This window comes from Hemiscyllium ocellatum, chromosome X (assembly GCF_020745735.1).
Source record: "Hemiscyllium ocellatum isolate sHemOce1 chromosome X, sHemOce1.pat.X.cur, whole genome shotgun sequence".
NCBI lineage: Eukaryota > Metazoa > Chordata > Chondrichthyes > Orectolobiformes > Hemiscylliidae > Hemiscyllium > Hemiscyllium ocellatum.
The window spans coordinates 16,000,453-16,023,681 of NC_083453.1; the positions used below are offsets into that span (position 1 = coordinate 16,000,453).

General features: G+C 41.5%; 1 protein-coding gene across 2 annotated transcripts in view; it reads right to left on the bottom strand.

Moving 5' to 3' along the window:
• The window catches only part of LOC132805847 (5'-AMP-activated protein kinase subunit gamma-1), a 57,554-nt gene that overhangs the window by 18,969 nt on the left and 15,356 nt on the right, over positions 1–23,229 (bottom strand). Inside the window, exons 2-3 of one of the 2 annotated variants that reach the window (XM_060821156.1) lie at positions 13,268–13,316; positions 4,879–4,985 (exon numbers count right to left, since the gene is read on the bottom strand). In XM_060821156.1, coding sequence (XP_060677139.1) covers positions 4,879–4,985; positions 13,268–13,316 — 156 coding nt within the window. The remainder of the gene's footprint in view (positions 1–4,878; positions 4,986–13,267; positions 13,317–23,229) is intronic. The other variant, XM_060821158.1, reaches the window with a different exon arrangement.

Consider the following 23,229-nt stretch of genomic DNA (forward strand, 5'->3'; position numbering starts at 1 on the left):
TGCCATACAAAGGTGAATGCTCCAATTAAACTAGGTTAGAACTGAATGTTGAAAAGAGACCCCCATCATAGCTGAACTGCCTTCCAACATCTTTTTGGGGCTCATACTTGAAGCATCCCCATATTTCTTCCACATTAATCATCATGAATAGGAAGCTCCGCACAATGCAGAAATCTTCTGAAATGCACATCGGATGGACAATTAAACACAAGCTTGAGTGATTCAGGGTGTGAGATTTATAGAAATTATTTTAGAGTTTAGATTTTGAAATCGTGGTATATGAAATTTGTTATATGTGTATGAAAAGATTTAATAATTAGCTTGTCAGTCTTCCTGGAGCACTGATTTTAAACCACTTTGTGTCAAAGAGGCCTTCCTGGATTGATTATACATTTGCACTGAGAGGTTTACAATCAGAGATAGTAAAGGCATCAGCCTGCTTACGATCTAGGAGAATCAAGACTTGATTTCTGCTTTGGGAAAACCCAGCTTGGAAAGCTTTCAGTTTTCTGTTCACAGAAGGACTGCTGGGGTGAGATTCCAAAACAGTTCCGGCTGGAGAAAGGAATTAGTGGAGAAAAGTTCGGAAATAGGTTACCTCAATGTAAGGGTTTCAGTTTGAAAGTTCCAGTTCAGAAACATCTCATTAGAAACCACAGTGGAAACTGAAGGCTGGGGCTTTTTTCCCTGGAGTGTCAGAGGCTGAAGGGTGGCCTTATAGAGGTTTATAAAATGATAAGGGGTACAGATAGGGTGAATAGACACAGTCTTTTTCCCAGGGTGGGGGGAGTCTAAAACTTAGAGGGCATAGATTTAAGGTGAGAGATGACAGATTTAAAAGGACGCAAGCAGTACCTTTTTCACACAGAGGGTGGTGTGTGTATGGAATGAGCTGCTAGAGGAAGTGGTGGAGGCTGGTACAATTACGGCATTTACAAGGCATCCGGATGGGGACATGAATAGGAAGGGTTTAGAGGGACATGGGCCAAATGTTGGCAAATGGGACGAGATTAATTTAGGATATCTGGTCAGCATGGATGAGTTAGACCGAAAGGTCTGTTTCTATGCTGTACCTCTCTATGACTCTACAGTTTAAGCATGATTGCATTAAAATCAAATCGGTAGCATTGCATGCATCTACTTCAATGAAGGACAACCACATTAAATTTACAAAATAAAACTATCAAGCCAGATTGCGGTCTGGGATCGGAATCACCCAGTAATAGCGTCAGCTGGGATCATAACATCAGACGTTTACATCCTAGGAGTAAAACCTTCAAGAGAGAGAGACTGCAATACATTTCTTGTTTTAAAATGTGACTTTGGGCTTTCTTGGCAGTCCTTGGAGGTTCTGTGTTTGATACCTCAAACCAACGGGATAAGCTGAAGTCACCTGCAAGTATGCAACTCAACACAACATGCTCAGGAGGATAGGGGTTTCTTTAATCAAAAAAGAAAACCAGGTAAGGCTTTTCCTCCTGATTTAGTCAGATGACTACAGCAGAGAAAAAGGCCCTTTGGTACATACAGTCTGCGCTGGCCAAAAACAGCCTAACTATTCTAATCCCATTTTCTAACACCAACTCATAGCCTTGCATGTGCTGGCATTTTAAAGTGCACATCTAAATATTGATCCCAGGATTAATGTGGATTTTACCAGTTTCCCCATTTCCACTCCCTCACCTTACCCCAATTCCAACCTTCCAACTCTGCAATGCCCTCTTGAACAGTCCTACCAGTCCATCTTCCTTCCTACCTGTCTGCTCCACCCTCCTCTCTGACCTATCACTCACCCCCACCTTCATCTCCCTATTGCATTCCAGCTACCTTCCCCCCAACCCCACCCCCCTCCCATTTATCTCTCAGCCTCCTTGGCCCACAAGCCTCATTCCTGATGAAGGGCTTATATGCCCGAAACGTTGATTCTCCTGCTCCTCAGATGCTGCCTGACCGGCTGTGCTTTTCCAGTACCACATTCTTCGACTCTGATCTCCAGCATTTGCAGTCCTCACTTTCGCCTACCCTCTGCAGTGCTATCACATCCCTCCCATAGTGTGGATTCCAGAACTGTACACAATAGTCCAGCGCAGTGGTTAGCACTGCTGCCTCACAGCGCCGGAGACCCGGGTTCAATTCCCGACTCAGGCGACTGACTGTGTGGAGTTTGCACGTTCTCCCCGTGTCTGCGTGGGTTTCCTCCCACTGTCCAAAGATGTGCGGGTCAGGTGAATCATGCTAAATTGCCCGTAGTGTTAGGTAAGGGGTTAATGTAGGGGTATGGGTGGGTTGCGCTACGGCGTGTCGGTGTGGACTTGTTGGGCCGAAGGGCCTGTTTCCACACTGTAAGTAATCTATTCTAATAACCAAAACATTTTATACAACTCCAGCAGCATCTCCCTATTCTTAAACTCTGTGCCTTGGTGAACCAAGGCAAGTGTCCCATATGCCTTAGGCACTTTCTCTACCTTACGGAACCAGCTGACATGTACAAGGTCCCTCTGATCTTCAGTGCTTCCCCGGGTCCTACTGTTCATGTATTTCCTTACCTTGTCTGTCCTGCCCAAGTGACCTCACAATGATCCAGATTGAATTTCATTTGCCACTGATCAGTCCATCTGACTAGCTTGTCGAAATCTATGGCTATCCTCATCACTATTTTCCACCTCACTAACTTTTGCTATTATTCGTAGGCTTACTGACCAACCCTCTTATATTCAAGTAGGAATCATTTATATGAACCAAAAACTGCAACGGCCATAACACTGATCCCTGTGCGACACCACTGCACACAGACTTCCAATCACAAAAACATCCTCAAAATCAGCTTCTGCTTTCTGTCCCTCAGAAAATTCTGGATCTGATTAGCCAAATTTCTTTATTGCACTCTCCTTATTTCTTTCTTAAATGCATCCCACTATTCTGACACAGATTTACCTATATGTATCTGCGCCTGGTCCACTCTGGCCAAACCATACCCAATTTTATTAAAATTAGCCTTGCCCCACTTTAAGCAGCTTGAATTCAGGCCCATCCTGGTCATTTTCCATAATCTTGAATCTGCAAAATGATCCCTCATTGATACTTCCACCATTTGCCCAGCTTCTATCCAGCAACCCTTGCTCAAAGCATTATTGTATAGATGTTGGGCAAAAACAGAAGTATTGAACTGGCCTGTGATCTCTCCTCTTCTCCCCTCTCCCCACTAAATGTGGGGCATAATATAAATGACCACAAAGGACAATGTACAGGAGGCCAGCAAGAGTCACTGGCTTCTGGAGGGCAGTACTATTCATAAAGAAACTATGAATGCCACATTATTAAAATGATTATTTAAAGAGTTGGTATGATCTATTATGATGATGAATAGTTAATCCATTTGGATGAAATCTAACTATTGGCTCCACATTGACATTCTAACAATGTCAACTAGTTAAAAAGCAATTTTGCAGCGACACTGTAATCCATGGCTTTCAGGGTAGGCAGTCAGTTAGACAATCAGCATTTTTTTGGACAAATATTAACAAGACTACCAGGCTAATTATTACTTCCCCACTCCAGTTGAATCCAATTTTATTTGCCATAAAGATAAAATGAAGATGCTTCACTGAAGAATTTAATATTCATAAAGGAGAAAATGAAGGTATGGATGAAAGGCTTATCATGTGAAAATCGCCTTTAATAATTAAAAATTTCCCATCACTTCGAACGTCATCAAATGCGAATTCAGTTCCTTCAGAACTTACTGAACCATTTACTCAGCTAAATCGAGAAACCAATTTCTATAGCTTTGTCTACCTCAAATCTTATTTGGAGAGATGCTTCTAACTAAAGGAGATAAACTGATCCTCCTAGCTATTTACCTATCTGTGGTACAAGCTAGTCATACACCAAATGTATTCAGTTGCTTTGACATTTTTTAAGACACATTTTGAGCTTTAAAGAATAACTGATGAGTGTTATATCTTGTTCCAGCTTCATTCAGTAGACAGCACTCCCAACTTTCAGTCACAGATTCAAATCGCACTCAAGAATTTGAGTGCATAACTTGGACTCTAAGCGTCCAATCTGCAACCATAGCACAAGCAGTTCCCAAATTCTGGCAATCCAGCCAAGATCTAATCACATCAGTAACTTAATGCATATGAATAGAAATCAAGATATTGGTTTAACTTTTACATGCACTCTAGAAGCATCAAACGAAAGCTTGATACCTTTAATTTAAGCTGATGCTTCAGTGTAGTGCTGAGACAGCACTTACTAGGGTGCCATTGTCCACTCAACCTGCCTCACTGGTTGAAGTGGGTTTCAGGATCCAATGAAAGAGCAGGGAGCTTTGCTGCCATCCTGCTCAACATTATCAAAAAGAATGTAACTAATTGTTCATTTCCTGCAGTCAGTGGTATCTCTTTCTAGGCATAAGTGGTTTACCTATCTCAAAGTAATTAATGCCAGGCAAACTAACAAAAACAAATTCCTAGAGGCCTGGCATTCAAACTGGAACTCCAACAAACACATGGAATTGGACCCCATTTACCAACCTCTCAGAAAATGAACTGGAAGTGATATCACCCACCACAACAGACCAAGACAATCAAATAGAAAGTGGGACAGTACATGAGTGCTTCAATGGAGGCTCACTGATGCGACCTAGCATGGTGACGAAACATCTGAGAACAAACCTTCCAGCTCAGCGAGCAAACTTACAACTTGCAGGCAAGGTGTTTGGAAACAATGGGGAACGTGATGAGAAAGATATCCTTAAGGCATTGCATATAATCTATCATTTTGAGTTTAGGATTAACATATGTACACATATTCTATGGAGTTGGAATAGTCTCAATAGTTCAATAGTAGCAGAATTCCACATCCCTACATTACCTGCAGGGAAGTATCAAATACCACAAGTTTGGAACTGGTGGGAACAAGATCATAGCATCTGTGCGACTTCATAAAGCGAGTGTAGACCTCATTGTTGGAGTCGTTCGCTGTAATTAAAGAAAGAGTGTTAGCAATTCCAGCTCCTTCAGGTGACAATATTTCAGTCAAATATGTAGAACTGGCTGGAATCTCAACCAGGAAATTTTTCAGGAATCATGGCATAAACAGTTATAATAGACAAAATCTCCCACAACAAATTACTTTTAAAAAAAAACACTTTTTAACAAGTATCACAACTTCATTTTTCCCCACTTTGACTTGGAATATTTTTAGAGTATCTGCCTTTATGCAACGGATTCTCTGGCTCAGAAAGTGAAAAGATTAGCTGCTTCTAGATTTCTGCCAATGGGCTTGGACGACTGATTACCACATACGGACAATGGGAGACAGCAGACTTGGACTTGCCTGCAATTTAACATCTAGCCTTCTCAGTAGAACCAGAAATTCTTTTTTCTTAAAAAAAAAGTGTTAAAAGTAAATACTGTACCTGTTTTTTAAAAAAAAAATAGCCATCACCATCTCTATTTACACTAAGGTTATTGTATAGAATGGGTCAGAAAGTATGAAGGAAGGTTATTTGGATTCACAACTTGCAGTGACACCATGATAGCACAGAAAATATATCTTAAGGCAGTGAAACAAGTCATTAACTGTGGGCACAGAAGCAAGTTGAATGAATTAGTACAGATTTTCCTTTCATTTGATTGCTAGAATTTTGACTTTGTTCAGTGTGCAGCTGAGAAGAAATAATTACTGAGGTTTAAAAAGTGAGTACAATTTGACATATGAACCAGAAAAATTCTGGCATTACACTAAGAGCTTGACTTTGGTTGTGGGTCTTTGAAATTCTGTCCCAGAGGAGGAGGTAGGCTCATTGAATAGTTTTAAGGTTGAAGTAGATCGATTCTTGATTAATACAAAAATAAAAGGTTATTGAAGGTAGATAGGCATAAAAATTTGAGGCCACAATCTCACCAGCTGTGATCTGATTGAATGGTGGAGCAGGCTAGAGGGCCGAATGGCATACTCATGCTCCTAACATGTGTTTGTATAGGTATTAGCAGGTAGAAGGTGGTTTGGCTATAAAATATAAGTGCTGACTCACAGAATGGTCTTCACCCAAAAATGTACATTGGGTGGCTATTACAACACAGTTTACCGTAAATAAAACTTTCATTTTCAAAAGTTTACCATTTTCTTCATTTAAATTATTAAACAGTTTCTGTTACAGATTTTATGCCATGTGTAGCTAATTTTAAAATGGGAACTTCATAGTATTAATTGTTAAGTTAATTTTGACAGCTACAAGTGTAACTTCAGCACTTTCCATTATTTCTGGTTCCTTTCAGCAAGTTCCAAGTCTGATGATAGAATCGCCAAGTGAGGGAAGTCATTTGGCCCATCCAGCTATACTTTCCATAGAAACTTCCACAGCATCTAACTACCTTTTGAATGACTCCTGTTTGTTCCTCAGGTATTTTCACTTCATCACTAAGTGCTTCCTGATCTCAGCCCTGAACATGTTTCCTTAAAACCCATTCTTTTTTCCGTAGAATTCCTACATTGTGGAAACAGGCTATTTGGCCCAAAAGGTCTACACCGACCCTCTGAAGAGTATCGGACTCTGAAGAGTATTTCCCTAACCTATTACTGTCATTTCCTCTAACCTACTCAGCCCTGAACACTATGGGCAATTTAACTTGGCCAATTCGCCCTAACCTGCACATCTTTGGACTGTGGGAGGAAAGCCACACAGACATGGGGAGAATGCGCAAACTCAACTCAGTCGCCCAAGGCTGGAATCGAGCCCTGGCCCCTGGTGTCATGAGGCAGCAGTGCTAACCACTGAGCCACCATGTTGCCTTTGGATTTCTTCTTGTATCCCAGTCAGCGTAATTTTAAATAATACATACACCTTTATTCCTCTCATTATCCTCCTTTCAATGAGAAACCCAGGATTTTCTATGCTCACATAAATAATTCAGTTCTCCAACACCAGTAATGTCCCCGTTCCCAATGCTTCCCAGGTTTGTCTCTTGGTGAAATGAGCTTGAAGACTGCAGCCTAATCACGCACTGTAACAAAGTGCCGCAGGCAATGCCAGATTTGTATTTGACTGATTTGCCAATTTAGCTCTGCTTTATATGTTCATTAATGCTTTACAATGACTGAACATTGCCCGCATCCAGATCTCTCTCAGCCTCTTCCCTCAGCAAGGTGAACTGTTTTTATAACATCTCTTACTCTCAGCATATCTTGTATTCATTGGAACTGCTCATTCCTGATGAAGGGCTTATGCCCGAAACGTCGAATTTCCTATTCCTTGGATGCTGCCTGACCTGCTGTGCTTTAACCAGCAACACATTTTCAACTGAATTTTTTATGCCCACTTGCAAGTTTTGTCTAGAAATTTAAGGAGCTCTTTGGTTGCCTGATCGGTCATTACCATCCCACCTAATTTCACTTGTCTATTGATCGAATCAACTTCTGTTGAGTTTCTCAACTCAAGGCATTTTAGCGAGCTTTGGTGCGTCTCTCATCATGACTCGGAATTTTCTGTATTTGAATAGCATTTGGCAATATAAAACAAAGTTAAAAAGGACTCTGTTTTGTGAACACAGTGAAGTGTTTACTGCAATGACCAGCTGACTACACTCCACACATACTTGAAGAAGATAGGCCCCTGGAAGATACATTCCACACAACGGTCACCTTGCTGACAGAAGCAATGATCTGAGGTGACTGCTTGCAGAAGCAGGCTGACTGGAGAATTCAGAACAAGAAAACACCAGCAGTGTGGGATGGAACAAGAGCTGTACAATTTGTTTTAACATAAAAAAGCTGAGGACAAGTACAGGCTAGAGGGAGCGATAATCATTTGTATCACCACACCACAGTGAAGCAAGAGATTATCGGTAGGGATAGGTATGCCACATCCATGAAAACCATTGGAGTCAGGTGTCCCAGGATGAGGAATATAGTCTGTCCCTTTTCCATCTCTGACCAGCAGTCCTGAATGCAGTGTAGGATCGACACCACCCAGACAGGGACAACATACAGGTCAAGGAACTTTTTTAAAAGGGAGGAAAAGAACCAGAAGCTGCAGCTCACAAATCTAATGACAAGAAAGAACAAGAAAGTCCTGCAAAACAATGTGAGGAGTTACAATATATTCCAAATTATGTGTTAACTTCGAGGGCTCTCAGCTTGACGCAGGTGGATAACTTTGGCTTTTGTCAGAAGGTTGTGGGTCAAGCAAATACTCCCATAGCAGGTCTGACAGACTATTACATTGGCAGAGGTGATACCTTTTGAATAAGACATTGAACAGAGGTACTACCTACCCAGTTAGGTGAACATAAACGATCCCAGGACCTATTTAATAGAGAGCTTTTGTAGCACCCTGATCAACATTGCTCCCTTCACCAACACCACCACAGATGACAGACAATAAACTGATCAGACACTTCATTTGCTGCTTGCGAAAATTGCTGTGCATAAAATTTGCATGCATTGGCGCACGTGATTGCATTTTAAACGCAATTAATTAATTGCGAGGCACTTCCAAGCAACTGAAGAATATCACAAGGTGTTAAAATAAACCTGCGACCTTTCAGGGCTGTTCTTACTGTAATGTGCTGGGCCAGTAAAACCAGAACAGATTTAGATGTGCAGCCCAGAGAAAAGTGGAGAATTGACAGTTTTAGATTCCCTTGACAGAATGTTAATGAGGGAGGACTTCCCATTCTGGTATTAATGTTCTTACAAAGAGAACATACAGGTTAGTGGACAAGAACTTAAATGGCAAGGAAGGACAAAGAAACTAGGCCAAATAAGAACATTTTAAAATCAATTAAATAAAGGAGGAATGCTGTGAAAGATGCTCTTATCTGATTACGGTTTATATGTGTATAAACATTAAAAACATACAAAATAAAAAGTATTGGACCCTGAAGCTGTTGTGGCAGTTGGGAGTTTTAGTGTAGTAATATCTTCGGAAGCATGGTTAATGCTCAATGGTGCGAAGGTGGAGGAGCTCTCAGACACCAGACTCACCAACATGTATTCAGCATTCTGAAAGTATAGGGTGCAAACAGAACAAGGATACATCTCAGGATTGGTTATAAACTGCTGGGTCAAAATAAACAGGAGAGAATGCTGAGAGAAAAGGTAAGGATGGGGAAAAAAAGTTATTCCGGTGAGGGATTTTAACCAACTAAGCTGATTAAACTAATATTGAAACTAGTACTCAACTTGTACAATTCCATGACAATGAAAGATTACTTTGTTACTTATATGATTGCTCAAGGGGGGCTTAAGAGGGCCCAATAAATTCTTATAAACAGGTCAGGAATGAAATCGACAATGGGCTGTCAGTCTTTATAAAAGACATAGGAATGGGCCCACTGGATATGAAGTCAACTAACCTCAGTTACGTTTAAGGCAGGCAATGGAATAAGCTCAGGTAACAATCGAGCTGCAGTCCAGCATCAATAACAAGTAACAGAATGGAACTGATCGGGATCAAACCTTAACATCGCTTCAGTTTTAAGAAGGGGCTGATCTAGTCTGTCCAACTGTTAAGGGAGTGACATTCCAACTGAAAATTTAAACATCCTGTGATCTAGTATCGGTGTGATCAGGATACAAGTCCCAGAGCCTAGGTGCTCCCATACTCCCAGGCAGCTCAATGCAATTTGCGCGGATTATTTGCTTCCAGTTTTCCCCATTTGAATTTTGAGATTACTGAGGCTTAGAAAGTACTGTCTTTAGTGCTCCTATCTTATTAACAGATCAATTGTAAACCAGAAAAATGTTAGTGTGAAGTGTATGGAAATTAATGGGAATATGGACATAGACTTTACTTGCCACCCAAGGTTTCTTGGCATACATTTATGTAGCCAATTAAATCAAAAAGCATCAGCATCCTATACAGTATACCAACACTTCCAGAAATTCCAAGAGAAAAAGTGCTTCACAAACACAAGCTAGTACTGTGTGCAGTTCTGGTCTCCAAATTTGAGGAAAGACATTCTGGCTATTGAGGGAGTGCAGCGGAGGTTCACAAGGTCAATTCCTGGAATGACAGGATCACCTTATACTGAAAGACTGGAGCGACTGGGCTTGTATACCCTTGAGTTTAGAAGACTGAGAGGGGATCTGATTGAGACATATAAGATTATTAAAGGATTGGACACTATGGAGGCAGGAAACATGTTTCCGCTGATGGGTGAGTGCCAAACCAGAGGACACAGCTTAAAAATATGGGGTAGACCATTTAGGACAGAGATGAGGAGAAATTTCTTCACCCAGAGTGTGGTGGCTGTGTGGAATACTCTGCCCCAGAGGGCAGTGGAGGCCCAGTCTCTGGATTCATTTAAGAAAGTGTTAGACAGAGCTCTCAAGGATTGTGGAATCAAGGGTTATGGAGATAAGGCAGGAACAGGATCCTGATTAAGGATGATCAGCCATGATCATATTGAATGGTGGTGCAGGCTCGAAGGGCAGAATGGCCTACTCCTTCACCTATTATCTATTGTCTATTTAAGCAAACAGCACAAGGTCGGGCTGTGGAAATGTACTGAGTGATGCATCCCAGGAATTGGTGCTGGAACTTTTTGTTTCTGATCTGCAAAAGTGATCAGAATTTAGGAACACAGATAATACCAATTCAAGGGTGGGAGATTTGAGTCTGACAAAAGAGCCAAGGAGATCCAGAGACAACATGAGCTTGTGTGCAGAACTGTTAAAAAAGAAATTCAATACAGATACAAGTGTAAGATGATGTGCAGATGGAAAACATGCCATAAAAATCATTGTGAACTAGACAGAAAAGAGACCAAAAGTCAATGGGGAATGATAAAAGTCTATTTTTGACTGGCTGCAGTCTGCAGTAAATGAACAAAAAGCAAGCACAATGCCATACTATAGTGGCAAATCAAAAGCCTTGGTAAGGGGTAACATCATCAGTGAGCCTCCAGATGAAGCGCTGGTGGCAATGGCCTGCTCTCTATTTGTGTGTTTAGGTTTCCTTGGGTTGGTGATGTCATTTCCTGTTATTTTTCTCAGGGGATGGTAAATGGGATCCAGGTCAACAAACATATTGACTTCGATCCCATTTTCCACCCCCTGAGAAAAAGAACAGGAAATGATATCACCATAGAAAATGACATTACCAACCCAAGGAAATCTAAACACATAAATAGAAAGCGGGCCATACCACCAGTGCTTCACCTGGAGGCTCACTGATGTTACGCAGTATGGTGACGAAACGTCTAAAAATGAACCTTCCAGCTCAGCAAGCAAACCTACATCCAGGAAAGATATTATTAAACTGGAGATGGTTCAGAAAAGATGTACCAGGATGTTGCTGGAAATGTAGGATTTCAGTTATAAAATAGGCTAGGACTTTCCTCACTTGAGCAGAGGAGGTTGAGGGGTTGACCTTGTAGAGGTTTATAAAATCTTGAGAGGCGTAGATAAGGTGAATCACAAAGGTCTTTGCTTTAAGGGGTGGGGTGGGGGGTGTGTGGAGGAATTCAAAACTAGGGGGCATATTTTTACGGTCAGAGGAGAACAATTTTAAAAACGACATGACTGGCAACTTTTTTTTTTCCTGAGTGGTTAATGTGTGGAAGGAACTGGCAGGGGAAATTGTAGATGCAGATTCAATTACAACATTTGAAAGGCATTTGGATAAGTACACGAATAGGAAAGGATTAGAGGGATATGGGCCAAATGCAAACAGGTGGGGCTAGTTTAGTTTGGGAATCCTGGCTGGCATGGACTGGTTGGACCAAAGGGTCTGTTTGAACACTGCATAACTCCATAACATGAAAAGATTGAAAAGACTAAGTCCAGAAAATGCAAATTCAAAAACTAGACGGCCATATAAATGTCCTTTGAATGACTAATTGCCTGATCAAAAGCACAGTCCCTCAGTGGTCAGGCTTCAAAATACTATTGCCAGGATTTGGAATATGTATGGTAATTGCGGTCTTAAAAAGATAAATTAAAAGGTTCAAACCACTGAGAACCCTGTGCTCTCCAATTTGTTGACAGTTTATGTAACAATTCAATTCACAGATGTTAAAGAATTGAACATTGGCAATTATTTAACACAAATTGATGAAGTTGTATAATATGACATACAGGGGAGTTTCTCTCACGTGCTAAATAACAGCCATTGCAGGGTTAAGCAGCTAATCACAATACTACATTTTACAGTTACATGATTATTTTAATGAAACAACACTGTTTCGGCTGTGAATAAATCTGCCCGTGGTATGGCCACACCATGGTTATGGACATTGCACAAAACCTAAACATGGATATTCTACAGATAGGAAAATTCCTGGGATGTAAAAACAGGATTTCTGTCCAACCCATTTACAAAGATTGAAACTTTACAAAATTCAGTGGTAACTGTTGCTATCATTGTCAAACAACAGACAAAAGTTAAGCCAAATGATTTTTTGACCACATCAGATAAGTGCATAAATTTCTTTGCATTCCAGAAACAAAAAATCCCTCTCAAGGCATATTTATGTCTTTACTCCAATACTTATGTTCTTGTCTTGCATCGTCCAATTGTTTTTATTTTAGGCAAATTTTTTTTCACAAAAAGGCTTTTCAAGTAAAAGAAATATTGCCAACGACTGGGCTGAGGCCATAAAGTTGACGCTGCATTGTCCTTTCCCTTGAATATGATGCTCAACTTTGTAAGGCTGGAAACAGTGAACAGTAGGACCATGAAGCTGACTCCTGTCATTGCAGCACTACATTATGAGGGGTAAGCTCAAAAATTTGGATTCTCGGGTTTGAAAGAAGACTGTACAACATTCCTAATACCTTGAGCACTATTTCACGTCAAACTATGACTCCAGGGCAAGATGTCAAAGGTACTAACCAATAAGTACAGAAATGTTAGGAAAGCACCCTCCCCCCTCACAAAGAGGGATCGGCACCTGGCTCTGGGTAAGGTAACAAAGATAAAAATTCTGGAGTCATTCAAGGGACAGTTAGCTGCTGCGGATCAACTAAATAGCCTCCCTCATCGGTGATCTAGTCCAGAAACACTGGAGGTCCCAGCACCAATCCTGGGGGCACTCTACTCAGTCCATCATCCCAACTGCCTTAACTGCCCACTGTCTTCCCCCTCAGCTAACTTAACATCCAAGTTTTACTGTGCTACTCAAACTAGTACTGAAAATAACTTGGGTACTTCCTTTATTCAAATCACTAATTTACTAAACAGTGCCCAAAGGGTGGTGTTGCTGATATGGGGTGCAAGGAAACCTTAGAATAAAATGGCTTTAAATTAATATACCATCTCCAGTAGAATTCAATTTCTCCGAGTCTTCAAAGACAGCAATAGCCTGTGGGTAAAGGAAAGACAAATAATGAAACTAAATGAATAGCTGAAACACCAAACTCTCAGAAATCTGAATACTTCAAAAAGGGTGACATTATGCTGGAGTTGTGACAACTCTCTACTGGGATAACCAAGGGTTTATGAATATTTACTCAAACTCCTATCTGGGCACAAATACCTCTTTATCAATTACAAGCTGAGGGACAAACTCCACCTGCAAACTGGTACAAGGATGCAGTGCACTGATCTCACCACATAAATCTAACCAGTTTGGCAGAGAATGTTTTTAAACAAGGTGAGCAACTTCAGTCTCAACCAAATTGACTTGCGCAGGCAGGGTAATAACAAGCAACAGAGCGCAAAGCGTTCTGTGTCACATCCTCAAATTGTTGCCAAGTACAGTGAAACACAGACTTGAAGCACACCCCAGAAACTCCAATATCTGGCCATTGGTACTAACAGAGATTGAAAGATGGGTGGAAAAAACACAAATGCGGAACAGGAAAAGGAACGTGTACTCAAGTGACAACATAACAAGGATAACCAGCGCCCCAGAGCTGGATTTTCACTTGAGGGAGCCAAAACACTAGTACCAAGACAAAAAAAATAACTTTGACGCATAGATTGCTCATTAAACATGACTTGTCGCAGGAAAGTTAGTCACGCAACAACACAGCAGTTTCTAGGAGATGGATCAGTAATACATTCTCACAAACATGGTCAGCTGACCATGCATAACAATGGCAATGCTTCAACAGATACATAGCAACACCAGATTTACCGATGTTACTTTTGTATTGATCTTCATCAGCAGGTGACCAGGTGAAAAGCAACATAGATGGATTTAGTTACATTGGCAGCCTGGGAATGCCATCTTGCACTGTACTTCATGCCCATTATTTGCAAATGTAGCAACATGATTTTCATGAACGTTTGTGTGCTAGTATACCTCATTGACGTTGCATATGGTACAGGGAATGCATTTTACCCAAGTGGAGAGGACACTCAGTTGAGTACATACCTCTGCCATGCTGTTAACTGACTGATGCTCAGTAATTACAAAGCTGAAAAGATCTTGTTATTAAAAGTATCCACCTCACTGAGGCAACTTCACGCTAATCCACATCCAACAACCTGCTCTGAAAACTCTGCTCATATTTTGATAGCTGGGAAAGACTGGAATGTATTTCATAATGTCAGGCATCCAATGGGAGTTCCACATCTTGAGTACAGAAGAGAGAAACAAAATAAAAACAGAAACAAACAACAACTCAGATTGCCGTCAAAATTGAAAATCGGCTGGGTGTGGCTGGTTGGTACCAAATCACGGAAAAGCCCTGATCCAATCCACAAAATAAGTGGTCAACGATATTTTTACGCACAAAACCATTTTTTAAAAATTGATGTGCAATCCAGGATCTACTCTGGAGAAAATATTGAGTAAACAGCTTACTTTTTGTGATATACAAGTCTAAAACCAAGTACAATATCTATAATTATTTATTGCTCGCAAAAAGAACAACGTTCAATAGTAGAAGGCCACCAAAACCTTAAATACAACAGAAAGTGAACTTAATTTGATGGCCTTTGACTGCTAAGGGGAGTGAGCCACATTGCTGCAGAATTAATCCCACCCTGGCTGAAAGTGATTTATTGTGATGGCTCAGGAATTAATTACTCAGGAAAAGGAGAAAGCATCACACTTCAGAAGTGGGTTAGAACATTGGAGTCATACTTCAATCACTGCAGAGCATCGTTGCAACCGAAACTATATAATTGGACTTTACAGGCTCAAGTGCAGTCACAGGGAAAAATCTCCAATCTAATAATAACTAGCTACGAGTTGTACTGCTGGATAGTGTATTAGGGCTGCACTGTAAACCGTAGATTTGCATTTATAGTGTCTTATTAACTCACATTCTGGGAACCTGGCATTCATAAGACATCCCCCACTGTTAGTGCTGTTAAATCTGGATTCCATATGGTGTCACAATATTCTGACCCACAAAAATTGGTTCTACAAATTTGCAATTGCTCGACAATTAACACACTTCCTAGCTTCCAACTGGGGAACTGGCTGCAGGAATCTGAATTGAAAAAGCGAGATAAAAATAGCTAAGATTTCCAAACAGTTGACTCATTTAAAATGGTAGATTAGCAGTCATCACAAGGTCACAGCTTGACGTACTACCCTCTGAGCACCCAGCCTACATTCTCAACATTCCCTTCTACGGATTATACAAATTGGAATCACTCAGCTCGTCCTGACTTGGTTTCAAGAGTTTAATCATCCTGAAAGGCCTTTCTAATTGAATTCAGAAACCATGTCAATGCTCAGAGAAAGAAGTGTTGGCTCAAGAGAAAAAAAAAATTAGTCGCTCGGAACTACACCCAACTTTTCGAAGAAGGTGCCAATCTTTGATTGCCAGGTTGTACTGAGTCAGACAATTTCAGTTAGGGCAGGAGAAATTCAATTGGGTTCAAGGCCCTCGCCCAGTGCCAGCCAAGCTTCCCAGGTGGTGATTGCTACTCAGGTGCTGCCAGCTGCTAAGTGTGCGTGTACAACTATCCAGCAAGAACAGATGTGGACTCATACATGACTCCCCCACAGGTGAATAGACCAAGCCTACCAATTCTCTTTCAGGCAGCGGGTACATCTCTTGGTCTTGTCTTCTTATTTGAAAACGATATAATTGCATGAAGAGCCGTTCAGAGAAGATTCATTTGACACATTGCTGGGATCTTATGAAGATAAGATCTTCACTACAGAGAATTCAAGGAACATCCCCGAAGCAGTGACAAATCAGGAAATAGGAGGGAGGGAGCAAGACCGGAAAATCATAACCACTAGGAAGTGATACTGGGTTAACTGTTGGAGCTGTGTGCTGATGTGCCTGGGTCCTGATGGATTCAAGGATTTGGCAAGAAGTGGACAAGTGAGATAGTTGGTGCGCTTATTTTCATTTTCCAAAACTCTCTGATTTGGGGGAAACCTACCAATAGATTGGGAGATAACAAATGTACCTGATTTATTCAAAAAGGGAGACAGCAGCAGTGAACCACAGGCTAGTTAGCTCAACATCTATCATAGGGAAAATATTAGAAGCAATTATGAGAGAGGTTAAAGCAGGACACTTGGCTAAGTTTAAGGTCATCAGGCTGACATCAAAGTGGTTTGGTGAAAGGGAAATCGTGCTTAACCAATCTACTGGAGTTCTTCTAGGAGGTAGTAAATGTTGTGGGTAACAGAGAACTGGTGAGTGTACTGTACTTAGATTTCCAGAAGACATTTAAGAAGGTACCACAAAGGTCATTGCGGAAAATTGAAGAGTAAGAGGTAACTTGACTGAAACATGCTAGATTTTTATGAGCCTTGACAGGTTAGATGAGGAGACAATAGTTCTTATGAGAGAATCTAGAACTAAGGGTCACTGTTTAACAATTATGAGTTGCAAACTTAAAACAGATGGGGTGAATTTTTCTCTGTAAGGGTTCAGAGTCTTTGGAACTCTCTTCCTAAAAGGGAAGCAGTCTTTGAATAAGGCAGCAGTGGATAGATTCTTGCTAAGCAGGGGTTGAAATGTTTTCAGGGTAAGTGGGAATGTGGATTTGAGGTTGCAATCAGATCAACCTTGATATTATTGAATGTTAAAGCAGACTTGACTAGATTAGATTAGATTAGATTCCCTACAGTGTGGAAACAGGCCATTCGGCCCAACAAGTCCACACCAACCCTCCGAAGAGTAACCCACCCAGACCAATTCCCCATATTTACCTTTGACTAATGCATCTAACACTATGGGCAATTTAGCATGGCCAATTCGCCTAACTCGCACATTTTTGGACTGTGGGAGGAAACTGGAGCACCCAGAGGAAATCCACGCAGACATGGGGAGAATGTGCAAACTCCACACACAGTTGCCCGAGGCCTGAATTGAACCAGCTTCCTGGCGCTGTGAGGCAGCACTGCAAACCACTGAGCCACTATGCTGCTCCAAAGCTGCTGAATGGTATGCATGTTTGCAAGAAGGGTTTATCAGGTTGCGTTTAGAAGAATGAGAGGAAAAATACACAAGATCCTGAGTGGACTTGAAAAAGGTGGATACATGGAATCAGTTTCCTCTTGTGCAGGAGACTACAGTGAGGTGACGTAGGCTGAGAATAAGAGGTCTCCCTTTTAAGGCTGAGATGAGGAGAAATGTTTTCTCTCAGAATGTCATTAGTCAGTTGAATTCCCTTTCCTTGAAATTAGCGGAGGCAGGATTCTTGAATATATTAAAAACCAAGTTAGATTGATTTTTGAGAACCCCAAGGTTTAAGGTGGTGGGGCAGACAGGAAAGTGCAATTGAGACCACAGCCAAATCAGCCAGGACCTTGTCAAATGATAGGGCAGGCTTGGAGGGCTTATTCCAGTTCCTAGGTCATGTGCTCCTAGTGCTAGATAGAAGGAAAAATTTGGGTTGGTTCGGTTTTTTTTGGGGGGGGGGGGGGGGGGGGGCAGGCAAGGGAGCAGGCTCGGAAAATAAAAAACGTATAAAGCATTACATTTGTCTCCGCCACTTTTAGGGTTCGAGTTGGTCTTGAAGTTATTTAACCAAAATACACAATGGCCAACAAAACAAAGTACGTGAGCAAGGTATTTTATAATTAAAACACAAAATGATATTGTGGCTGCTTTTCGTCATGGTCAATGAATACACATGTTGTCTCACAACTAAGATAACGACACTATAATGGAGATTCAAATGACCCAGTGAGATGGTCTGAAGGCTGGATTTTGCTTGAAATCAGCACAATTGTTGAAGCCGATAAGTACCTAACGAATTGCCCAAAATAGTCAGGCTGCTGGACAGTTTATAAGCTTGGGCTCTTGTGGAGCAGTGGCTGTGTCCCTACCTCTGGGATAGAGGTTTTAGGTTCAAGTCCCATCCGAGTTATAACACACATCTGGACAGGTTGATTAAAAATAATTTTTAAGTGCTGTTTTTGTAACAGTGAACGGTTAGTCTCATTAGTTCTTGATAAGAGTGGACAGTCTAAATGCTGGTGACTACACAACAAGAAACAGAAGGGTATTCTCATCCACTGCTGCATTCTTCCTAACAAACAAAAATGGGCACTTCGACCTTAGCAGGAAATATGCACAGCAGCAGCAGCTGCTGGTGATGCTGGCAAGAAATTGGAGTTCATGGGAAAATGTAACTTAAGTCATAAAACATCCGCAATGTGAACATTCACAAAAAACAGAAATATTCAAATGCTTTTGCAGTCCCTGTAGATCAGTCTGGGAAAAGGCTAAGTGAACAAAGTCCAATACAAATCAAATCTTTGTGCACAGTATCTGTCTGTCCACTTTCATTCACTGAGAATATGGTCAATATTTCTGGGCACTATTGATTATTCTAGTTTCAAGGTTGGTTCAAAAACTCAGGACCTTGGTTTCCAATTCAAGCCAGATGGACGGAAGGGTCTGAATGGTCTTTAGCTAAACGAATGTGAGCTGTGCCAAACCAGTATCCAACAGCAACAAATTCACAGCACAACACTAGCATAATGTATTGCTATCACTCTCATTCAATACATCCATATGGCTGGTTTGGCATAGTAGGACAGTCAGTCCAAGGATGATGTGTGGTTGATGTAGTATTGCCCAAGATCTAACCTCGCGCTATACCAGACTCGGAAGCACTGTGATTTGGACACAGTAAGCAAATAGAAACTATCCCATTCTCAAAAATGTAATCCCCAAGGTGAGTTATGACCAAATGTGCGAAAAAAAAGCAGGTGGCAGCAAGCCACTGTTTCCAAATATCATCCTCTTGAATCAAGGCAGAACTAAAACACTGAATAGGAAGGTCCTGGGCATTGCTGCTGAACAAAGAGACCTTGGAGTGCGGGTTCTGTTTGATAGTGGAGTCCAAGGTAGATAGGATAGTGGAGACGGTGTTTGGTACACTTGCCTTTGTTGGTCAATGCATCGAGTACAGGAGTTGGGAGGTCATGTTACGGCTGTACAGCGCATTGGTTAGGCCACTTTTGGAATACTGTGCACAATTCTGGACTCCCTGCTATAAGAATGTTGTGCAACTTGAAAGGGCTCAGAAAAGATTTACAAGGACATTGCCTAGGTTGGAGAGTTTAAGTTATCGAGAGAGGTTCAATAGGCTGGGGGCTGTTTTCCCTTGAGTGTAGCAGGCCAAGGGGTGACCTAAAGAGATTTGTAAAATCATGAAGGGCATGGATAGGGTAAATAGACAAGCTCTTTTCCCCGGGGGGAGGGGGTTCCAAAACTAGAGGGAATAGGTTTAGGGTGAGAGGGAAAAGATTTAAAAGGGGCAACTTCTTCACACAGTGTGTGTGTTTGGAATGAGCTGCCAGAGGAAGTGGAGGAGGCCGGTACAATTACAGTATTTAATCTGGATAGATATATGAATAGGAAGGGTTTGGAGGGATATCTGGGCCAAGTGTTGGCAGGTTAGACTAGATTGGGTTGGGATATCTGGTAGGTATGGACAAGTTGGACTGAAGAGTCTATTTCCACGCTGTACCGCTCTATGTGCACAGATTCACACAGATGATGTGTACTCAGAGAAACTGAACTGCCCATTACCATTAAAGATTTCAATAGCTTCAGCTATCCAAAACTATCCACTGAAGGATCCTGCTCTCCTAACATGAATGGCACTGAGCAAAGTCATATACCTTCCAAAACTGCACAATCATACCCATAAAGTTACACAATTCATGAGTTTATGAACAATAAAAATGGATTTAATTTGCTTGATAACTTTTGCTGCAACACATGGCAGAATGTCAAGTCAAACCATGGTCAAAATATTTTGATTTGAAAGTTACAGGGAGTCCAATAAAATTCAACTGGTGTCCATGCAGTATGCTTCATTCGCAGATGTCTCAACAAAATTATAATACTTCTAATATTTACAATCTAGCTTCCACATCAGGTATAAACCCCAAGGGTGAAACTAAAGGATACACAGAAGCAGTTCATGGATGATTTTTGTTCCTTTAGTTAAGAGGTGACTGGCTTGTCTCATATCCTTCCCACAGCAAATGTAACCAAGACTGGGAATTTCATAAATAACAGGGAATTAAACCTCATATTTGAAATACTTGCATATTGATGAATTTCACATTCAGGAATGTTTGAAACAGGCTCTATCACCTGCGGCTATGTTGAATGGCCCACTGGTGGGTTACCACCCATAAAGATTGCTGCATTTGACTCTGTTTAATTGAACCATCTTGTTTGATATTGACATGACTAGAAAACTATGATGCTACTAACACAGCAAAATTTCTGGGTTGACGGCTTGTGTATTACATCTCACTGGTCTCACTCATTTACAGGACAAATAAAAGCATCTGACAATCAGCTCACAGGAATAATGCATGGCTCCTGTGAGTATCTGTAACGCCTCAAATATTAGTTGCTGCCTGCGGTGCTGCTCATGAGAAATCCAAGCCTACACTGTTTTACAACTGGAGGAATGCATAATACGTCAAATAGAATGGATCTCCTGTGGTTCTGCTCCCAGGCTAAACAATTAGGAAAATTGTCTGCCTCTGATCATATCCCTCTTTGCCTCTTGCACATTATCTTGCTCGCTCCTTTTTGCTCCAAGGGTAAGGAGTCAAACTTCTGCCAGCTCCAGGAATCATGTCGCTTGTGCATCTCTGGGCTTGTAGCAGAAGCTGTTGGAGTGTGGATGGGAGAGCTGGGGACTGAATGGGAAGAGAGCAGGAAGCCGAAACCCCAAGGCAGCACGGGGAGACACAGGTTCTGGGCTGCATTAATAATATTGTTACTGTGCACCCCACTTTCCACTGGGCTGGTTCTATTACTGCTGCTGCATTCGGTTTTACCATTCATTGATTTTACTTCCATTTGTATTGCACACTGACAAAGGTAAGCCCAGGGACCTTGGGTGACCAGTGTTGGGCCTGGAAGCCAGACAACTAGTGCATGGCTCAAAAACAGGAGGTTACAAGGTCACCACAATGGCCAGGAGGCAGGAGGTTTGCAGGGGATGCTAATTAACTTGGAAACTGGGGCATGATACTTTTAACTTTTGGTACAGAGATTAATTTAGCAGCACAGTTGTTTCTCGGCAAGTACACGTGTGATTCCCAGCAAAGCCCACCCTAGCTTCAATCCAGAACTCTCCACAGACAAAGGTCCCCTCAATACAGGACTCATGTCGGTAGGCTAAACTGAACACATTCATTTGGGTAATGGATGTCACTGGCTAGGCCAGCATTTATTCTCATCCCTCGATGCCCTTGAGAAGGTGGTAGGTAGACTCAAGATGCTGTTAGAGAGGGACCCAGTGACAGGGAAGAAACAGTGACATATACAGTCATAGAGATGTGCAGCACAGAAGCAGACCCTTCAGTCCAACTTGTCCATGCTGACCAGATATCCTAGCCTAATCTAGTCCCATTTGCCAGCACTTGGTCCATATCCCTCTGAACCCTTCCTATTCATATACCCATCCAGATGCCTTTTAAATGTTGTCATTGTACCAGCCTCCACCACTTCCTCTGGCAGCTCATTCCATACATGCACCACCCCCTGCATGAAAAAGTTGCCCCTTAGGTCCCTTTTAAATCTTTCCCCTCTCACCCTAAACCTCTGCCCTCTAGTTCTAGACTCCCCCACCCCAGGGAAGAGACTTTGTCTGTTTACCCTATCCATGCCCCTCATAATTTTATAACTCTATAAGGTCACCCCTCAGACTCTGACAGTCCAGAGGAAACAGCCCCAGCCTGTTCAGCCTCTCCCTATAGCTCAAATCCTCCAATCCTGGCAACATCCTTGTAAATCTTTTCTGAACCCTTTCAAGTTTCATAACATCATCCTTCCTATAGGAAGGAGACTAGAACGGAATACAATATTCCAAAAGTGGCCTCACCAATATATCCAAGACTGGATTGTGCGAGACTTCAAGTGGAACTTGCAGCTGGGGAGAATCAGCTACCTTGGTCCTTCTAAACATGGTAGCAGTCATTGGTTCAGATGCCACTGTCTAAGAAATTTTGATGAATTTCTGACAGTTCATTTTACCAGAACAAAGCCTCACTTTTGACAGACTGCGTGCGAGACACACAGAGACAGAGACAGTGAGTCAGCACAGAGGACAGTTGTTGTAGGGCTAAGGTACAACCAAGATATTTGGTTGAGAGTTTTATTTTGTGGTTATTTGTTAATGCAATAGTCAGCAGTTCCAAACACAGTATGAGAATCATATACAATATTGTTTAAACAATTTGATTGTTTGGTTTTATGGCACTATGTAAACAGTACTTACTGCTGGCCGCAAAGATCACTGGTACAATTCAGGGATTTGTGGCTACTTTAGAGTAAAGTGGTTACACTTGCAACTTAGCTGTTGAATAAAGCTGTTTTTCTCTGGCACTCTTAACTAACAATAGACTGAGATCTTCGAGGTGCAGATTTGCTGACATACATGAGAAAGTTTTTTTAATTTCATGAATAAGAGAAGCTGCATTTACAGCATCTGATCTTGTGAACTGCTTCCTTGTTGCTCAGAAAAGTAAATTTAATAAAGTCTTGCACAAGTTTTGGTATTCTAAGAAAAAAGAAATGCTGGCGTGCTGCACTCTATTCTGGCATTGTTTTTAGAGCTAAGTAGACAGCATTACAAAAATAAAATGCTTTAAACACCCTTTGCAAGTAACTAAACCACTTGCGTTATGGTGAAAGTCTTTTTTGAATGCTTGTGGGTAGTCACTCAATAGATCAGAAGCTACAGTTAGGCTACAGTTTTCATATTTTACAATCCAGGATTCTTCCTGCAGAGCTGAAAATCCTCCCTCTATCTCAAGTTCTGCATTTTTCTTAAAATATCAGGCCTGCCCTTTGCATCTCAGCAGT